At 44.4% G+C, this 20,659-nt stretch overlaps 2 protein-coding genes across 2 annotated transcripts in view; one reads left to right on the forward strand and one right to left on the reverse strand.

Annotated features, from left to right (window-relative positions):
• LOC310772310 (pyruvate dehydrogenase (acetyl-transferring) kinase isozyme 3, mitochondrial-like) overlaps positions 1-1,473 on the forward strand; it is a 17,403-nt gene extending 15,930 nt beyond the window's left edge. Inside the window, exon 11 of the mRNA XM_083632077.1 lies at positions 1-1,473. This exon is cut by the window's left edge and continues 2,222 nt beyond it. The gene's annotated coding sequence lies outside the window, so the exon portion shown is untranslated.
• A 2,773-nt stretch (positions 1,474-4,246) lies between these two features.
• The window catches only part of LOC310800398 (choline-phosphate cytidylyltransferase B-like), a gene marked incomplete at both ends in the record, with an annotated part of 17,359 nt that continues 946 nt past the window's right edge, over positions 4,247-20,659 (reverse strand). The window contains 8 exons of the mRNA XM_083662998.1: positions 4,247-4,471; positions 6,707-6,895; positions 8,973-9,115; positions 12,129-12,207; positions 12,396-12,547; positions 12,795-12,911; positions 15,061-15,160; positions 15,786-15,863. Of these exons, the coding sequence (XP_083519124.1) occupies positions 4,247-4,471; positions 6,707-6,895; positions 8,973-9,115; positions 12,129-12,207; positions 12,396-12,547; positions 12,795-12,911; positions 15,061-15,160; positions 15,786-15,863 (1,083 nt within the window). The remainder of the gene's footprint in view (positions 4,472-6,706; positions 6,896-8,972; positions 9,116-12,128; positions 12,208-12,395; positions 12,548-12,794; positions 12,912-15,060; positions 15,161-15,785; positions 15,864-20,659) is intronic.

Below are 20,659 nucleotides of genomic sequence, written 5' to 3' on the forward strand. Positions count from 1 at the left end.
AAAGTAAACGTAGAAAAATAGCTATTCTAACGCACAAGGTCTTGATAGTTTACTTTATTGTATCCAGGAACAAAGCGGCCATTTCTGAACTACCTATACAGTGTGGAGAACCATTTAATCTTGATGAACATTTGATGATTTTTCTCTGATAATTTTTAAGGGGTATGGTGGGCCACTCCTGTAGTTTCTTCTTTATATGTTAGGAGATCAAGCAAGACACAACAAAGGTAAGACAGATTGTTCTGGAAAGCCAGCAGGAGTAAGGTGGGTCCAGGAGCAGAGATCTCAACCACTAAACTCTCTAGGCACTGGATCGTCTTGTCAAACCATCTGATATTTGTCACATGCCAATCATATTCAGGAACTTTTATGATGCACTTTGCTAGTGTGACTAACCTAAAACTATACGCCTATTTTCCATTCACACATTTCATACAATCAAACTCCGATCACTGGTCCACCTCTATCAAGAGTTTTAGAGTTGGAGGATGGCTAATTATGACCAGGTGGCCATAAAGCCAGGTCAGTAATGAGACACGGTGCTTAGAGCTTCTGAAATAGACCATAGCCTCATGAAACTTAGAGCTTGGTTTAAGGCTGGATCATGAATATTAAGAACCTGAAGTGATTCCTCTTCTCGTCTCCTTCAGCTCCATCCGATGTGAAAAGAAAGAAAGGACTATTAGTTGAAGAATTGTGAAAGACACTTCATGACGGAAACTTCCGTCATCCCGTATGTCACTGCCAATACCTTCGTAACCTGCCATCATACCTAGCAGCAGTACGTACCTGAGTGTGATGTTCAGTGATGGACTGGCTGGTGCCTGCTGAGTTGCAGGTTCAGGCTGGAGACTTCTGTCCTCTTCATTTAAAGCCCCAGTTCACTGCCTTCGATGTTTCTCAGTCATAATCACACACGTAATGGACTGGATGCATAAGGGAAAGCTTTTGACAAGGACAATGTGTGGTCCAATTTCACATCTCTGTCACATTTACACTAGTGTCATAAGGAACGAGAAGATACACGCCACTGGGAACCTATAGCTGTTATGGATTGTGTTCAATTTAGAGGCCCAGGAGTCTTCCACCTTCAGTTGTTTGAGTCAACCTTTACTATTGGAGTCTGTGTACCTCTGGTATTGCTGAGTATAGTATGTATATAACCATATGAAAAATGTTGATATTAGCAGCCGGTGTGAAGTGATCTCTTTGTTTATCTCCTTTCTCCTCCTTAAAGAGACGTTTGAGCACTTTGTATGCATGGGCTCCTCGCTCACTACAGAGGAAATCATGCAAAGTTATGCAATTAATGTTATTTCCAAAATCCGGTACACTCTAAACCTCATTAACATACACCATAACTGATGCTCACCAACATACACCAAAACTAATGCTCACCAAAATACACCATAACATAACTAATGCTCACCAACATACACCATAACAGTGAGATACAGCCGTCTGAAGGTGTGATTCAGCATGAGATCATCTTACAGACTAAACTACTTACAGACTGTCAAAATTTACAATAAAGAGAATTGCCATTGCACGTGATTCGTCAATGAATTTTCTTTGTATTCTGCAGTCTAAGAGGCTGAAATGACCCAATGGTGATCCTTAATTGACATTCAATTATACGTTTTTCTTTTATTTACATATCAAGCTGTTTGGAATTAGACATTAAAAAATAAGACAAAAAAAGACACATTCCCAAAGTTCGTACATATATACTGTAGTGCAGTTACATGTAGTGCATACAGGACAGTAAGACCTCTACATTGCATTGGGGGTGGAAGAATGGTCTGCTCCGGCCTGCCACTGGTGAGCAGTCCTGAGCAGAAAATCTGTTACACACATTTCAAATGATTTGCAAAGAAAACATGGGGGTGAGGTTATGGCTTTTGAAGAACCTGACATGTCAAGTTTACCCCAAGGGCCTCAAATAGTAGAGACCAGTGATTCTCACCCCTTTTTCCATATCAAGGACCCCTAATTATGCATTAGGGCCACACGCCCCCTTTTGATGAAATGTTTTCTCTTTTATTGTTAGATATGATTTTGTTCAGAATTCCATTCCTGTGTTAGAGAGATAACAGTGCAACTATGATCAAAAATAGTAATTCTTCGACATTCTCTAATTGTGTTAACTTCTTTTAAATGAAATAATGGTGAAGTTTAACAATTCATCAGTTTGCTGGGGGGACCCCTGGTGGTCCCCAGAACCACTGGCTTATAGACAGTATATTTCAAGTATCACCAGAGTGTCAAAGGAGAAACCTGGCATCTCCAAGTTTGTCAAGTTTGATAACAAGCATTTAATCGGAACCAAGCAATTGATAAAGCAAAATGACAAAAAGATACATGGCTGCCTATGGTGAAAATGCACAAATCTTTCCAAGCTTCCTGGTGATAGGTTTCTGTGAGATGAGATATATCTGTGTGGCCTAATGATTGTGGTGGTGAAGAGTTTTCATTGTTGCTTTTTTGTATAGCGTGTGATTGATTAGAGATTAGCGTGACACAGTTGATTGCATTTTGCTCTCTAGGCTCGGTCTCAAAGGCTCAGTTTACATCTAGAAGCTAATAAATGGAGCTGTTTTATCGGTCTCTCATTAAAATAGATGCTTTTAGAGACATCGATTAAGCGTAGTCCAACACCCTGAAACACTAATCTCTGGTAGGCGCGTTTCTTTTAGCGTCTGTCATGACAGACCTTGTTTCTGCTATTATGTCAAAACAGACAAACTCTCACATGAATGTTACTATTAGGAATCTATTGCTACACAACAAAGCTGTGCAAACTGAGGCACTAAAAACCTTTGTTCACTGTATCCAGTTACTGCTTTTCAAGGTATTATTTTTTGTCTCAACCGTCTTACTTTCAGGGACATTTTATGTAGCCTGGGTCAGAGCCATGTATACTGTAGCTATAGAAGAGTCGCGACATCTCCATTCACTCCAATGGACCAGTTTTTTACTCTCAAGAGTTCCAGGAAGTAAGGTCCTGGATTAAGCAGCACTGTCGAGTTGTAGCAAAATGGACAGTTTGAATGTTTTTTTTTTCCCCCTTGAATCAAATTGTACATTATCAGCTTCATTTTAGCATTCAAAAGTAGCGCGAGACCCTTTCCTGGCTGTTCATTGGCTAATGAGTCTTCAACGTGACATCACAGGCTATGCCCGTTTCTTCGCGACTGATAGTACGTAGAAGTCACGTGGAGGCTGGGTTTACCCAGGCTACATTTTATGAACTTAAAGGGCCATTTTATTCCATGTCCATTTTAATTTCCTTGTCTTACACAAATAATTTACTTTCAGTGGAGATTTCATACCGATTAGTTTGTCCCTATCTTTGAAAGTGTCTCCGATATTAGTTTTCAGGAAGAGAGGTTACGCTATCTAGCCAAGATTAAGAATCCCTCTCTTCTGAACATATATTTTAGGTAATTTGCCAATCACCTATGCCCAAATGGTGCAGATTTGGCAATGGGTTCGAGTTGAGTGTGTGTCTGTGTGCCAGGAGGATGTCTGCAGTGTCTCATCCGCTGCTCTAGGGAGCGCCGTTTCTCTGCTTCATCTGCTAACAGGTAGTTCTTACAAGCACAACATTACACAGTATGTATTCATGAAATTAGCTCCCGTCTGTTCACATGATCTGTAGGATGTTGTAGTAGCTGAGGAGGCTGTATGCCCCCCAGCAAAACTCAGTGACCTTTTTTTTAACCATCACACCCAGTCCTCACAGTGGATGGCTGTGAAATAATGGAAAATACAAGATGTCTTGAGGTCCCATTTACAGTAATGTGGAGAAGAAGAAAAAAAACTTAAACTTAACAAATATACAATGAGGTGATATAATGAACAGGCTGTCTTGGACAGTCTCTATCAGGACTGGACAATCCAAAGCAGATCAGCTCCTTTCAGAAGAAGCTGAGAGGGGTTCTGGACCTACACAGGGCCCAAACTAAGCCCTATCAGCTAGACTCATAGGGCTGCTTGGATCGCCGCAGCCTGCTGCACCAGGAGACTTGCCAACAGTCACGGCCCTCATCCTCTGCCTTGCACCTGTGCAACTACCTGGAGGATAAAGGTCTCAGCACAGTCGCTGCTGCCGGTGTGTGTGTGTGTAGGGGGCAGGATGTGTGTGTGTGTGTGTGTGTGTGTTTGCGCACATGTGAGCAGTTTTCAGGCAGTATACTGTGAGTGATGTGTGTGTGTGTGTGGAGTGTGTTCAGTTCAAGGACGTCTACTTCTCGTCCTCGTCCCCTTCGCTCATGCTACTTATGGAGGCGGACGCTCCTTTGGGGGAGGTCGGGGGGGAGGGCTGCGCGTTGTGCCAGCGGAGTGGGGGAGACGGCGGGGAGGGAGGGCGCAGTGGGGACAGCTCCCGGGTGGGGCTGCCGCAGGGCGACTCTCGGGGAGACATGGCGTACGACAGCATGCGTCCGCTGCGCTCCTGAAACACCTGTTTCTATGGATGGGAGAGAGGTTGGGCGTCAGTAATTTACTTACTGTACCGTGCAAAGATCCACATGTCATAAAGCCCTATTGTATTCTGAAAAGACCTTAAGCACTACATAAGCCATGTATAAATAACATAATGGATCTCTGGGTCTCTAACAACAGCCAGTGGATGTTATGTGGATGCGGTAAAGACAGTAAGTAGCATAAAATCTCATTGCTAGAATTACTAAAATATCACAAGATTTATGACTAAAAATAGATATTGCCTGTAGTAGAATGTGCTGACATGTTGCCATAGATACAAGCCTTGGCGCATGCATTTAAATGTATCAGAAAACATGTGACATTATGCAAAGCACACCAGTGTCTTCATGAGCAAAGCTACTCTAGAATAGCGGGGCGCCAAAGAGGAAATGTATATTTCTGACATCAACTATACCAGTAATATGTGTAGGCTATACATTCGCAGCGATTGTACAGTCCATGTATACAATCAATTGTCAATTAACACTTGACGAAGGTCTACTGACCGAAACGTTTGTCCATCCAGAAATAAAAAATATATTCTCCAGAGAAGGGAGACAGTGTGCGGGAGTTTTCTGTTCTACTGGCTTTATCTTCCTCCGACGCACCTGTCACACACTTGGGTGTGCAGAGACTTTATCCACTACAATCAATTGTGCAACATATTTCTTTTAAAGAATACAGGTAAATTCTAGCCTGTTATCCAGCCCCTATGAATCAGTTTTCAGCAGTCTTTGAATCTGCATGGCGATTCATGAGCGTCTGGACGTAAGTTTATCTACTGGCAGTTATTTCGGACAGATACTGTCCGGGATGCCTGATCGGCTGGACAAAATGACGTCACTGAATCAGTGGTGGATAGGATCATGTCCAGAGACCCATATGAATCGCCATGCAATTGCAAAGAATGCTGAATACTGTGATTCATAGGGACTGTATACCATGCGACTCGGTCAATTCTGTCACCGCGCAGCGGCCGCCTCGCCCGTCCTGCAGCTCGCTGAGCTGCCCCTGCAGCTCGCCAAGCTGGCCCTGCAGCTCGCATTCACAGCTGGGCCGATCCGCGGCCTTGCCCGCAATTCGGCTGCTGTGTGGCCAATGAGACCAGCATCACTGATGATGTCAGATTTATGACATCACTGATGATGATTTATGACATCACTGATGATGTCACAGTGGGATTTATGACATCACTGGTGATGTCACAGTGGGATTTATTACATCACAGTGGGACAATCACATTTATATACTGATGGGTACTGTGGACCTGCTAAAATAAATAATGCTCTGTCTCTATAAGGCATGGTGCTTTGTCTCTTTTGTTGAGGTAAATAAGTGAAGTACATGAGTGAGGTTTGACGGAACACAAGTCTAACAACATACATTATCCTTCCTTATATTATATAAGGGAGTAAGTGGATTCTGCAATTTTTGTCACGGTTTTGGTTACACTCGAGCAATTGTGATGTCACTCATGATGTCATAGACATGTCACAATGTCTATGACATCATCAGTGACATCACAATTGCTCGAGTGTCACGCAGCTGCCCGAGCTGCGTATGCGAGCTGCAGGGCCAGCTCGGCGAGCGAGCCTAGGAATCGAGCGCACGCAGCGCGTGAGATGCCTAGTATGATATAATTCCACTTGAAGGCATGTACTTGCTGATTGACACAGGAGAAGGAATCTCTCAAGGTGGGAGAGTGTGACTGTGTGAAGACACCTTCCAGCCTTCTAAAGGAGTGTGACTAATGGTGCATTCCATTTGTATTGGGAACTTGGAATACCAGCCAGGGGGTAGCTCTAGCCAGGCTATAGCTATTGTTAGCAATAACAGTTGTTAACGCCACGGTATTTTGCGCATACATACAAACACTGTAGCAAGTTAACATGTCCAGTTAGACAGTACTGTGTGTGTGTGTGTGTGTGTGTGTGTGTGTGTGTGTGTGTGTGTGTGTGTGTGTGTGTGTTTGTGTGTGTGTACACAATTGATTTAATGAGACAAACATTGTCTCATCAAGTGCTAATAAACAGTATTTACTACAACTTGTCTTTCACTACTGTTCTTGGCCATCTTGGATTTTGAGGTTGGGGCTGGTGAGGCTCCCCCAAGATCGGGGGAGGAAATCTGAAGTCAGGTGAGATCACAAGGGGAATTCCTGACCTTTGACCTTGTAAATTCCTAGTTCCCAGGACAAATGGAATGCACAATGACTTACCCAGGTTCCATCAGGGCCGAAGAGTTCCAGGAAGTTGCCGATGAACTCTCTGGATTTCTCCTCCCACTTCTGGATGAGGTCGTGGCTCTTCTCCTCCACGCGGTACACGAAATGCTTGCTCTTCTCCTCGACCGTGCGGACCTTCTCCTTCATACGGTCCACCTGGTTCTGCAGCCGGTACTTCTTCTCCTGGAGGGAGCGCACATGAGGGAAAGCCATTACAGCAATGTTACAACAACAAAAGCTTCTTCTCCTGGAAGGAACGCACAGTGAGGGAAGCCATTACAGAAATGTTACAACAACTCAAGCTTCTTCTGGAAGGAACGCACGGTGATGGAAGCCATTACAGCAATGTTACAACTAAAGCTTCTTCTCCTGGAAGGAACGCACGGCAAGGGAAGCCATTACAATAATTTTACAACAACAAAAGCTTCTTCTCCTGGAAGGAATGCACGGTGAGGTAAAGCCATTACACCAATGTTATTACTACAACAAAATCTTCTCCTGGAGGGAGCACGTGGTGAGGGAAGCCATTACAGCAATGTTATTACTACAACAAAAGCTTCTTCTCCTGGAGGGAGCACGTGGTGAGGGAAGACATTACAGCAATGTTATTACTACAACAAAAGCTTCTTCTCCTGGAGGGAGCACGTGGTGAGGGAAGACATTACAGCAATGTTATTACTACAACAAAAGCTTCTTCTCCTGGAGGGAGCACGTGGTGAGGGAAGACATTACAGCAATGTTCCTACAACAAAAGCTTCTTCTCCTGGAGGGAGCACGTGGTGAGGGAAGCCATTACAGCAATGTTCCTACAACAAAAGCTTCTTCTCCTGGAGGGAACATGTGGTGAGGGAAGCCATTACAGCAATGTTCCTACAACAAAAGCTTCTTCTCCTGGAGGGAGCACGTGGTGAGGGAAGCCATTACAGCAATGTTACAACAACTAAAGCTTCTTCTCCTGGAGGGAGCACGTGGTGAGGGAAGACATTACAGCAATGTTACAACAACTAAAGCTTCTTCTCCTGGAGGGAGCACGTGGTGAGGGAAGCCATTACAGCAATGTTACTACAACAAAAGCTTCTTCTCCTGGAGGGAACATGTGGTGAGGGAAGACATTACAGCAATGTTCCTACAACAAAAGCTTCTTCTCCTGGAGGGAACATGTGGTGAGGGAAGACATTACAGCAATGTTCCTACAACAAAAGCTTCTTCTCCTGGAGGGAGCACGTGGTGAGGGAAGCCATTACAGCAATGTTACTACAACAAAAGCTTCTTCTCCTGGAGGGAGCACGTGGTGAGGGAAGACATTACAGCAATGTTACAACAACTAAAGCTTCTTCTCCTGGAGGGAACATGTGGTGAGGGAAGACATTACAGCAATGTTCCTACAACAAAAGCTTCTTCTCCTGGAGGGAACATGTGGTGAGGGAAGACATTACAGCAATGTTCCTACAACAAAAGCTTCTTCTCCTGGAGGGAACATGTGGTGAGGGAAGACATTACAGCAATGTTCCTACAACAAAAGCTTCTTCTCCTGGAGGGAGCACGTGGTGAGGGAAGCCATTACAGCAATGTTACTACAACAAAAGCTTCTTCTCCTGGAGGGAGCACGTGGTGAGGGAAGACATTACAGCAATGTTACAACAACTAAAGCTTCTTCTCCTGGAGGGAGCACGTGGTGAGGGAAGCCATTACAGCAATGTTCCTACAACAAAAGCTTCTTCTCCTGGAGGGAACATGTGGTGAGGGAAGCCATTACAGCAATGTTCCTACAACAAAAGCTTCTTCTCCTGGAGGGAACATGTGGTGAGGGAAGACATTACAGCAATGTTACTACAACAAAAGCTTCTTCTCCTGGAGGGAACATGTGGTGAGGGAAGACATTACAGCAATGTTACTACAACAAAAGCTTCTTCTCCTGGAGGGAGCACGTGGTGAGGGAAGACATTACAGCAATGTTGCTACAACAAAAGCTTCTTCTCCTGGAGGGAGCACGTGGTGAGGGAAGACATTACAGCAATGTTACTACAACAAAAGCTTCTTCTCCTGGAGGGAACACGTGGTGCGGGAAAGCCATTACAGCAATGCCAATGTTACAACAACTAAAGCTTCTTCTCCTGGAGGGAACACGTGGTGCGGGAAAGCCATTACAGCAATGCCAATGTTACAACAACTAAAGCTTCTTCTCCTGGAGGGAGCACACAGAGTCATGATAAGATGCAGTGTTAAACAATATAACGTGTTTATTTGACCGTGCTCTTACATTGATGTAGCTGACGTTCAGTTCTTTGGCTGTGTAGCCACGCATGAGGTTGCGGCGGGCATAGACGTCATAGTCCCTGACGATTCGGGTAATTAAGTCAGAGGTGGAGATTCCCTCTGTCCGCTGGGTGGGCACAAACATGCCTGACAGACACACATGCACACACACACGCACGCACACGCACACGCACACGCACGCACACACACACACACACACACACACACACACACACACACACACAATTAGATGGGGGAAAAACACACACTCATCAAAAGCTGACATGTAAAGGAGTGATTCTCAACCTTTTTCATATCAAGGACCCCTGATTTAGTCCACATTAGAGCCATGGACCCCCACTTGATGAGTCTCTTGGACCCAAATATGAGAATATTTTTTATTGTTAGATATGATTTTGCCTAGAATCCCATGGCTATCTGTATTGTAGGTAGAGAGATAACACAGACACTGTACAAAATCCCCCCACCAGCTCAGCCTCACCTAATCAGCCACACCTGGGGCCCTGATTGGGCCGCACCTGGGCTCAATAAAGGACGGCTGATCGGGTGAGGCTCAGTAGGCTCCAGACAGCAGTGGAGGAGGCTGCTTTGTCCTTCCCTTGATGTTCACCAATGTGCAGATGCATCATTGCCAGTAAGTCTTGTTATAGTTAGTTATTCCCTTTGTATATTTGAATTAGATGTATTATTACTTTACAGTTGAATGTTTTCCCTTGTTTGTTTGAAACCTTTGTTAATACCTTTTTGTGTTTAGGTAAAATCATCTGTACCATCTGTTTACATCAATCTACACCTGTCTGATGATATTCCATCACCCACCAAGGAATCTGTCTAAATAAAACCCTTGGCATATGTTCCTCTGGTCCTCCTCATTCTCATGCTGAGGCTACACCTTTAACCAACACCAATAGCAGTTTCTACATGGTCCTTCGAGCTGGATTGGCCTCAGCAAGTGGGAATGGACCAGAGGAACCAGCAACCAGCAGAGGGACCAAGGTGGGCACCTGGATACCATCAACAATATGGATATTATCCAGCCTTTTACACTCCTTCAGTAGCACAAACCTCCCAACCCCATCCCCCAACACAATATTATTGCCATGTGGTCGGGCATACACCTGGGAGACAGCTTAGCCAACCTGCACCATATCAACTTAGTGAGCACCATAGACACCTGTTGATGCAGGTTAGCAGGAGGCTTGACACGATAGAGCAGAGTGTGTACCGAAGAGGAGCGGCCCCTGCACCTCCTCAGCCTCAGGTGCTCCCTGCGCCTCCTCCTCTGCCTCAGGTGTTCCAGGCGCCTCCTCCTCAGCCTCAGGTGCTCCCTGCGCCTCCTCCTCTGCCTCAGGTGTTCCAGGCGCCTCCTCCTCAGCCTCAGGTGCTCCCTGCGCCTCCTCCTCTGCCTCAGGTGTTCCAGGCACCACCTCCTCTGCCTCGGGTGCTCCCTGCACCTCCTCTGCCTCAGGTGTTCCAGGCGCCTCCTCCTCCGCCTCAGGTGCTCCCTGCACCTCCTCAGACTCTCCAGCTCCTTGCACCTCCTCCACCTCAGGTGCTCCCTGCACCTCCTCCGCCTCAGGTGCTCCCTGCACCTCCTCAGATTCCGGTGGCCCCCCTGGCTCCAGTCCCAGTGCCCCCCGCACTGCCAGTTCCGGTGCCCCCCGCACCGCCAGTCCCGGTGGCCCCCCTGGCCCCCCTGGCTCTAGTCCCAGTGCCCCCCGCACTGCCAGTTCCGGTGCCCTCTGCACCGCCAGCCCTGGTGGCCCCCCTGGCTCCAGTCCCAGTGCCCCCCGCACTGCCAGTTCCGGTGCCCCCCGCACCACCAGTCCTGGTGGGCCCCCTGGCTCTAGTCCCAGTGCCCCCCGCACTGCCAGTCCCGGTGGCCCCCCTGGCTCCAGTCCCGGTGCCCCCCGCACTGCCAGGCTCGGTGGCCCCCCTGGCTCCAGTCCCAGTGCCCCCCGCACTGCCAGTCCCGGTGGCCCCCCTGGCTCCAGTCCCGGTGCCCCCCGCACTGCCAGTTCCGGTGCCCCCCGCACCGCCAGTCCCAGTGGCCCCCCTGGCTCCAGTCCCAGTGCCCCCCGCACCGCCAGTCCTGGTGTCCCCCGCACCGCCAGTCCTGGTGCCCCCCGCACCGCCAGTCCTGGTGCCCCCTGCACCGGTGGCCCCCCCGGCTCTAGCCCCAGTGCCCCCTAGACCTCCTGCTCGGGTGGCTCCCGCACCTCCATCTGCTCCCTTGGCACCCATCCCTTGGCGCCGACCTACCGTGGCACCATTCCACCACCAGCATCCAGGTCGGCCTCCGGAAGGGTGCTGCTACCTGTGTCATCAGCGTCTGGGCCATCGTCCAGGGTTGCACCACCCTTCTGACCTTCCCCCTGGACGCCCTCCGGACCCGTGGTGCCCTTCAACCATCCTGCCTGACCTGGAGCCTGTGAACCCAAAACTTGTTTTTCATGGGACGGCGGGACGCCCATCTCCCTTGGGTGATGTATGGCAGCCTTTCCTCCTACAGCTAACCCTGGATTTTCTGGACCCTGACCTGAGTTTATTTATCAAATATAATGCTATATTTGAGGGGCGGCTGTACAAAATCCCCCCACCAGCTCAGCCTCGCCTAATCAGCCACACCTGGGGCCCTGATTGGGCCGCACCTGGGCTCAATAAAGGACGGCTGATCGGGTGAGGCTCAGTAGGCTCCAGACAGCAGTGGAGGAGGCTGCTTTGTCCTTCCCTTGATGTTCACCAATGTGCAGATGCATCATTGCCAGTAAGTCTTGTTATAGTTAGTTATTCCCTTTGTATATTTGAATTAGATGTATTATTACTTTACAGTTGAATGTTTTCCCTTGTTTGTTTGAAACCTTTGTTAATACCTTTTTGTGTTTAGGTAAAATCATCTGTATCATCTGTTTACATCAATCTACACCTGTCTGATGATATTCCATCACCCACCCATCCTTGCTGAGGCTACACCTTTAACCAACACCAATAGCAGTTTCTACAGACACTATGGTCACAATAGTGACTAATTGTGGTAACTTCTTGGGGACCCCAGAGAAGCACTGGTGTAGAGCATCACACACACACACACACACACACACACACACACACACACACACACACACACACACACACTAACCTGCCTCCTTGATGTGTTTATAGACGTCCTCACTTCCTGCTGAGGAGTATGGGATATCGTCATGAGCCACAAAATCGATCTGAGAAACAATCAAAGGACATGTTGCACACACATACACACACGCACGCACGCGCGCACACACACACACACACACACACGGTATGAAACATCATTCAGAGGTTAGAGGTACAGGTGAGATGGAGTGCATAGAAAGGGTTTGCTCATAAACACAATATGACAAAAAGCCACACACACACACACACACACCTTGTGATTCTCAAGGAAGTCAGGTGTGAGGGTCCAGGGTGCGTCCCTCACCACCTCGTCGACATAGCGGCAGTGTCTCAGCGCCTCATAGCGTTCGTCCTCTGTCATGACCGTGAAACCTTTGTATTTATGGGTCAGCTCGTCACTGCACACTATTGTGTGTACACACACACACACACACACAACACAACACACACACACACACGCGACACACACACAACACACAAACACGGAACATAAGTTAACCATCAGTTACAGAATTGCAGATGGGTTGTTTTCAGTAGGGTGTGTGTGTGTGTGGGGGGGGTGTGTGTGGGTGTGTGTGTGTGCGCGTGTGCGTGTGCGCGTACGTGCGCGCGCGTGTGTGTGTGTGTGCGTGTATGTGTGTGTCTGTCCTACCTCCCACTATCAGGTAGGTGTTTGGGAAGAGGTTCTTGGCCTGCATGAGAGCGCGAGCATGGCCGGAGTGGAACAGGTCAAAGATGCCATCTGCATAGACTCTGACTGGCCGGTCCACTGATAACACACAGCAACACAACAACACTGTCAGAGACAAACAAGCCTACCATGATGACTACGGTCACAATGTGTGGGAGTAGGCTACTAAAGTCAAGTCAGTAAAGTTCATTTGTATAGTACCCTTCACAGATACACAATCACAATTTTCCCTCTCACCTGTAGTGCTATTTATCCACCTAGATCGTTTTGTGTTAGTTGCCTGAGTGTTGGAGATATCAGCCCTAAAGATGTCTGCCTTGTCTCAAATACAATGGAACTGGATGGCACTCGACTTGTGGTGGTCGAAGTGACAAAAACATACATTTGAAAAACTCAACAGCAATGTCTCTTTCCAGAAATCATGACCCGGTTATTCAAGATAATCCACAAACCTTGTTGTGTGCATTTTCATGTAGGAACTATTTTCTTTAGACCGAACTACAGCCGCTAGCTGCTAGATAGTTCCTATATGAAACTGCTCACAACTAGGTTTGTGTTATCTTGGGTAACCGGGTCATTATTTCTGGAAAGAGACATTGCTGTTGAGTTTTTCAAATGTATCTTTTTGACGTTTTGAGCACCACAAGCCGAGTGCCATCCAGTTCCATTGTGTTGGAGAAAAGGCAGAAATCTCTACACCTGATATCTCCAAAACTCAGCAACTCACGATGTAGATGGATAAATAGCACCACATGTAAGAGGAAAAACATGGTATGTCCCTTTAATAATGAAAATAACAGCAACAAAAGGATCAAAGCTCAAACGTTCAAAGGAACGAGGATAACAGTTCCAAAGATGAGGAGATAAAACCAATAAGAGGCAATCAAATCAAACGGAACAAATGACCACAGGCGAAGCAAAAGCTTGTCTGCATAAAATAGTTTTCAGCTGATTTCTGAAGACATCGCATGAATCTAAGAATCATAATGATAAGGAAGAGGCCATTCCACAAACTGCCTGCAACATCTTGACAAGCACCAGGTTTTGTTGTTTTTTGTGTTTGTTTTTTGTTTTTGTTTTTTTTTTGGGGGGGGGGGGGGCATTTTTGAACAGTAGGCAGACAGGAAAGGTGGGGAGAGAGAGAGGGGATGACATTCGCCAAAGGACCTCTGGTCGGATTCGAACCCGCGTCGACCGCGCAAAGGACCGAGCTTCTGTCATACGCGTGCTACCAGGTGAGCCGCCGGGATGCACCACCTTGGGTTTTAAACCGGTTCGAGGGATGTCCAATAATCTTTGCTCAGATGAAGGGAGAAAAGGTCAGCAATACTACAGTAGTATTAGAAGTAGTAGCAGCAGAATGGGTAGTAGCAGTAACGGTAGCAGTAGTATGGGTAGTATTAGTAGTAGTAGTAGTAGTAGTATAGTAGGAGTAGTAGTAGTAGTAGTAGTAGTAGTAGTAGTAGTAGTAGGAGTAGTAGTAGGAGTAGGAGTAGTAGTAGTAGTAGCAGGAGTAGTAATAGTAGTAGTAGTAGGAGTAGTAGTAGTAGTAGTAGTAGTAGGAGTAGTAGTAGTAGTAGGAGTAGTAGTAGTAGTAGTAGTAGTAGGAGTAGTAGGAGTAGTAGGGGTAGTAGTAGCAGCAGTGGTAGTAGTAGTAGTAGTAGTAGTAGTAGGAGGAGTAGTAGTAGGAGGAGTAGTAGTAGGAGTAGTAGTAGGAGTAGTAGGAGTAGTAGGAGTAGTAGGAGTAGTAGTAGGAGTAGTAGTAGTAGCAGCAGTGGTAGTAGTAGGAATAGTAGGAGTAGTAGTAGTAGGAGTAGTAGGAGTAGTAGTAGTAGCAGCAGTAGTAGTAGTAGTAGTAATAATAGTAGTAGGAATAGTAGGAGTAGTAGTAGTAGTAGTGGGAGTAGTAGTAGGAGTAGTAGTAGTAGTAGGAGTAGTAGGAGTAGTAGTAGAAGTAGTAGGAGTAGTAGTAGGAGTAGTAGTAGTAGTAGGAGTAGTAGGAGGAGGAGTAGTAGTAGTAGTAGGAGTAGTAGTAGTAGTAGGAGTAGTAGCAGTAGTAGGAGTAGTAGGAGTAGTGGAATATTGGAATCAAATCAGGGCACAGCTGGTTGAGTTGTGTTGTTGAGCTGATTGAAAAGAGCAGGAAGTATGAGAATAGCAGGGAGGAAAGGTGAGAGGAGGAGGAGGAGGGCACAGATCAGGAGGAAGGGGAGGAGAGGAGGTGTACCTGGAGTGCCTCTGCGGGCTTGAGCAATGGTGAGTTTCTCATGAGGGGCGCGACAATCACAACTGGTCTCCCTGGCAAAGATGGCAGGCTCCGTCAGAGTCTGAGAGAGAGACAGAGACACAGAGAAAGAGAGAGAGAGACAGAGAGAGAGGGGGTGGTTAACCTTAGATACACAAACACTTCAAACCCCTACAGCAGCAGATGTGCACATCTTGTTCCATGATGAAACACTTAAAAGACAGGAGAGAAGGTGTGAAACAGGAAAGAAAATGGAGTGGTGGATGAAGCGGAGAGAATGTGCTGGGAAAAGCCAGAGCGATGGAGGGAGGGAGTGAGGGAGGGAAGGAGGGAGGGAGCGAAGGAAGGAGGGAGAGAGCGAGGGATGGGGGGAGGGAGGCAGCAAGGGAAGGAGGGAGGGAGCGAGGGAAGGAGGGAGGGAGGGAGGGAGCGAGGGATGGGGGGAGGGAGAGAGCGAGGGATGGGGGGAGGGAGCGAGCGAGGGAAGGAGGGAGGGAGCGAGGGATGGGGGGGAAAGCAATAACATTAATGTCCCGCCCTCCAGTTACACTAACGTCCATTAAAGTATTGAGCAGAGCTGGTGCCAGCTCCATATTGGGACTATTGATTGTGAGACATACAGAGTTGATGTGTGTGTGTGTGTGTGTGTGTGTGTATCTGTGCATATGTGTGTGTGTGTGTGTATATCTGTGCATGTGTGTGTGTACACAGTAGCATGTGTGCGGCAGAGAGAAGGCTGATATTGACTTGTTGTCGAAGGCCTCTGCTCTGAGGAATTGACACAGCTAAAATGGAGGGGAAGACAAAGATGGAAGACGCCCACGTGGAGGTGACTTTTAAAAGCAGACAGTGTGTTCACACTTCTTACTCCGTTTCCATAGGTCAGGTTGTCCTTTGCCTCACCGACAAACAGGCAGGGGGTGGGATGGATAGACAGACAGGCAGACAGACAGAGAGACAGACAGACAGACAGGCAGAGAGACAGACAGACAGACAGACAGACAGTCAATGAGTGAGAGAGAACGGGATAAGGGATGAGATGGGGAGACAAAACAGCTAAGGCAAACTAAGATAAGCTCTAAGATGAATAAAGTAGAACGCACTATGAGAAAGAAGGACAGAGAGAATAAGAAAGAAAGAGAGGGAGAAATGATGAGAAAGACAGACAGAGATGAGACCTGTCTTAGACAGGTAGCAGGGAAAGACAGACAGAGAAGAGACGAGATGAGACCTAACAGGTAGCAGGGAAAGCACGTTCTTGGATGTCAGATTTGAACTTGTACTTGAAATGAGCAATTTGATACTATTTATTTATTTTTTCTTTTGTTTTTCTCCTTTTTATATTCAATTTTTAATTATGTATTTTCCTTTGGAATGTTTCTTTTTGTTTTAGGGGGAGATGGGGTGTGGGCGGGCGGGGATGTAGGGCGTGAGAGGCTCAAGAATACCTTGTGGGCCGTCCATTCTTCACGGATGCACGCGTGCCCCCCCCCCCCCCCCCCCCACTTCCATATTACAAATATATGTGTGGACTTTGAATAGTCTCAAATGTTTAACTAAACCAGCTCTGATTGAAGTGTATATGTATGAGTGAGGAGGGACGTGTGTGTGTGTGTGTGTGTGTGTGTGTGTGTGCTACATGGGGGGGGGGGGGGGGTTAAAAAGGTATATATCTAATAGACTCTTTAATACTATTATTATTATTATTATTATTATTATTATTATTATTATTATTATTATTATTATTATTATTAATGTTATATTATTTTTTTCCTGTTTTATAGGGACCACAATAGCAGAATAAATATATTGACCGGGGGAAGGGGAAGGGGGGGTAAAGTAGGCCCATGCAACACATCCATCAGTCATGTGCTGTCAATGGTCTTGTTTCTTTTCAAGAGAAGGGTACCAACTTTTTATGGACCCTAGTATCCATGTGGTTTCTCTTACCCATGGAAAACAAAATGCTACCCTTGGTAGGTGGTAGCACTAATGGAGGTCAGGTTATTTTAGTTTTTTTTGTTTTGTTTCTTTTTGCTTTATTTCTTATGCTAGGTTATTCTAGGTTAGTTTTTTTCTTATCCTTTGTACATAGTTGGGTTTGCAAGGGGAAGCCATATAACTTCGTGGATGCATTTGGAAAGGAGGAGCCATGGATTTCCCCAGGGAGATCAAGCAGGTAATGTACTTCCCTCGCCATGATCACAGACCTTAAAATAAACTTGCTTAATGTGAATGGATTAAATAACCCCATTAAAAGAAAAAAAATCTTGCTAAAACTAAAAAGGGAGGGAGGAACCATAACATTTCTTCAAGAAACCCATTTATCAAAAGAAGAACATAAAAAATTGGAACAACTTGCAGCTGCTCAGGTTTTCTTTTCATCTCACTCCTCTGCAAAAAGGGGAGTTGCAATATTAATCCGAAAAAATATTCCTTTTCAAGTCGAAAAAACTATTGCAGATAAGGAGGGGAGATATATTTTCGTCACGGGCAAAATAGAAGATTTAGAAATAACACTGCTAAACATATATAACCCACCAGGGCAGGGACCAGAATTAATCGCTAAATTGATAACATTAATTACTTCAGAGGCAAAGGGGACAACAATAATTGGCGGGGATTTAAATTTGATCATGGATGCAAAATTAGACTGTCAATATAATATAAAACATAAATCAGAGAAAACATCAGCATTGCTGAAGAGGGTAGAAACAGAAATAGGCATTATAGACGTTTGGAGAAAATTACATCCTAATGAAAGAGATTACACTTACTACTCCAAAACATATAACAAATACTCGAGATTAGATTACTTTCTCATGTATAGATCAGAGTTAGAGAAAGTTAAACAATGCTCTATTGGTAAAATAGATATATCAGATCACGCCATAATCTCTATGGAGATAACCTTAGCAATAGAAAAAGGTGCATCAATCTGGAGATTAAATAACACCCTTCTAAAAGACATAGAATTTAAAAATAAAATAGCAGCAGTAATTAAACAATACATTGAGATTAATGATAATGGAGAAGTCTCCCCTTTAATGGTTTGGGAAGGGGCTAAAGCAGTTATCAGAGGTGAGATTATAGCCTTTTCCTCATTTAAGAAGAAGCAAAAAGAGAGGGAAAGAAATAACTTGAATAGTAAACTGAAAATACTTCAGGAAGAACATAAAAAGAGAGCAGATAAACAAATACTAGATGAAATGGATCAAATTAAAAAACAAATAGATCTTCTGGATATGGAACATATAGAAAAAGCACTCGCATTTACTAAGCAAAAGTATTATGATAGTGGACCAAGGGCCCAGAAAACGCTAGCATGGAGGTTACGAAGACAGAGTAATAAAGCTCGGATCCTAAAAATTAAAGACAGTTCTGGTAATATATTAATAAAAAGGTCTGAAATAGCTAAAGAATTTGTCAAATTTGACCAGAAACTGTATACTCCGGAATTACAAGAAAATCTTATAGAAAAAATACATAAATATTTGGAAACTATTATCTTACCAGAAGTAACAGAAGAACAAAATAATCAACTAACTAACCCAATAAAGGAGTCCGAATTATTAGAAATCATAAAAAAGACAAAAAATGAAAAATCCCCAGGAAGTGATGGCTTCACAAATGAGTTTTATAAGGAATTTCAATCGCTATTAGTACCACTGCTATGCAAATCCTACAACTGGGCGTTAGAGAATAATCAATATGCAAATACATGGGATATGGCAATCATTACGTTAATCCATAAGGAAGGTAAAGAATTAGAAGACTGTGCCTCATACCGCCCAATATCTTTATTAAATGTAGACCATAAATTACTTACCTCTATCATTGCAAAAAGACTACAAATGATTACTCCCATGATCATAAATCCAGACCAAACTGGCTTTGTTCCTAATAGAACTCTAGGAGACAATGTCAGAAGAACCCTGAACATAATAGAAAACTCTTCAAAATCAAAACAACAAATGCTTATCCTAACCCTAGACGCCGAGAAGGCATTTGATAGAGTGTCTTGGCCCTTCATATTTGAAGTGTGCCAAAAATTCAAATTTAATGAAACTTTTATTAGCTGGTTAAAGATTATATATAATACTCCTAAGGCAAGAATACGGGTAAATGGCACAATATCAGACTCCTTTAACCTCTCTTGGGGCACACGCCAGGGTGACCCCTTGTCTCCCCTCATCTTTATTTTAGCAATGGAACCTTTTGCAGAGAAAATAAGACAAAATTGTAAAATACAAGGAGTGGCAGTGGAACAAGAAGAACATAAATTGGCAATTTACGCAGATGAGCTCATCCTCTTTTTGACTAACATTCCACAATCATTGGAGGCAGTTATGGAGGAAATAACACAATATAGTGTAGTATCTGACTACAAACTAAATATGGGTAAATCAGAAGCTATGGTAGTTGGACAATCAATATCACAAACCATAAAAGCGAAATATAAATTTAGATGGGTCCAAAACAAACTGAAATACTTAGGGGTGATGATCTGCAGGAGCCTAAGAATTTATATCAATATAACTTTGAAACATTGGAGACCCAGATTAAACGTGACCTTAATAAATGGACATTAATACCACTATCATTAATAGAGAGAATTGAGGTAATTAAAACAAATATACTGCCAATATTTCTTTTCTTGTTCCAAAACCTGCCAATCTTCATACCAAAAAAAATCTTTAATCAATGGGATAAAACCCTCACAAATTTTATTTGGGGAGGAAGAAAACCTCGGATAAAATTGAAAACACTTAAATTAACCAAATTAAATGGGGGACTTGCTCTACCAAATTTAATTAATTATTATTATGCCGCTTTGATTAAACCAATCACCAACTGGCTATGTAAACAATCCATAGCAAAATGGAAACAAATGGAACTTCAACAGATGGGTAAATACTGGAACATGTATATATCTGCTAAAATGACAAAGAAGGAGATTGACAGAATTGAAAATACATGTGTAAAGAGCACAATAAAGGCCTGGACAGAAGTAACAAAAACTAAGGAAATTCAGAAGGACCTGATATTTTTAAGAGAAATCGCTATGGACAGGGAATTTACACCAACCCTCAATGATAACATTTTCAAAAACTGGGCAAGCAAAGGCTTGATTCGATATAATCAAATAGTTACAGATAAAGGAATAGATAGCTTCGAAAATTTATCAAAAATATATAATTTACCAAAAACAAACTTTTACAAGTATTTTCAAATTAGAAACTATCTGATCAAAGACATGGGCTTAAATAAAACAACAAAGGAAATACATCCTTTAATAACCTGTGTAATAAAAACATCTAGTAAAGTCAACACCAAAAATATTCTTGGCCAGATTTACCGTATAATAGAAGAAAAACCTAGAAGGCATGAAATCAAGGCAATTTCCAATTGGGAGAAAGAACTTAACTTTACGCTAACCCCAGAAATATGGAAGGACATAAGCAATAACTCATGGAAAACAACAAGTTCTCTTATCTGGAGAGAGTATTCCTGGAAAATTCAGCTACGTTTTTTTATCACGCCTGTTATTCAAGCAAAATACTCTAACGAAATTACCACA

This window comes from Poromitra crassiceps (assembly GCF_964638095.1).
Source record: "Poromitra crassiceps genome assembly, chromosome: 2".
Lineage (NCBI taxonomy): Eukaryota > Metazoa > Chordata > Actinopteri > Beryciformes > Melamphaidae > Poromitra > Poromitra crassiceps.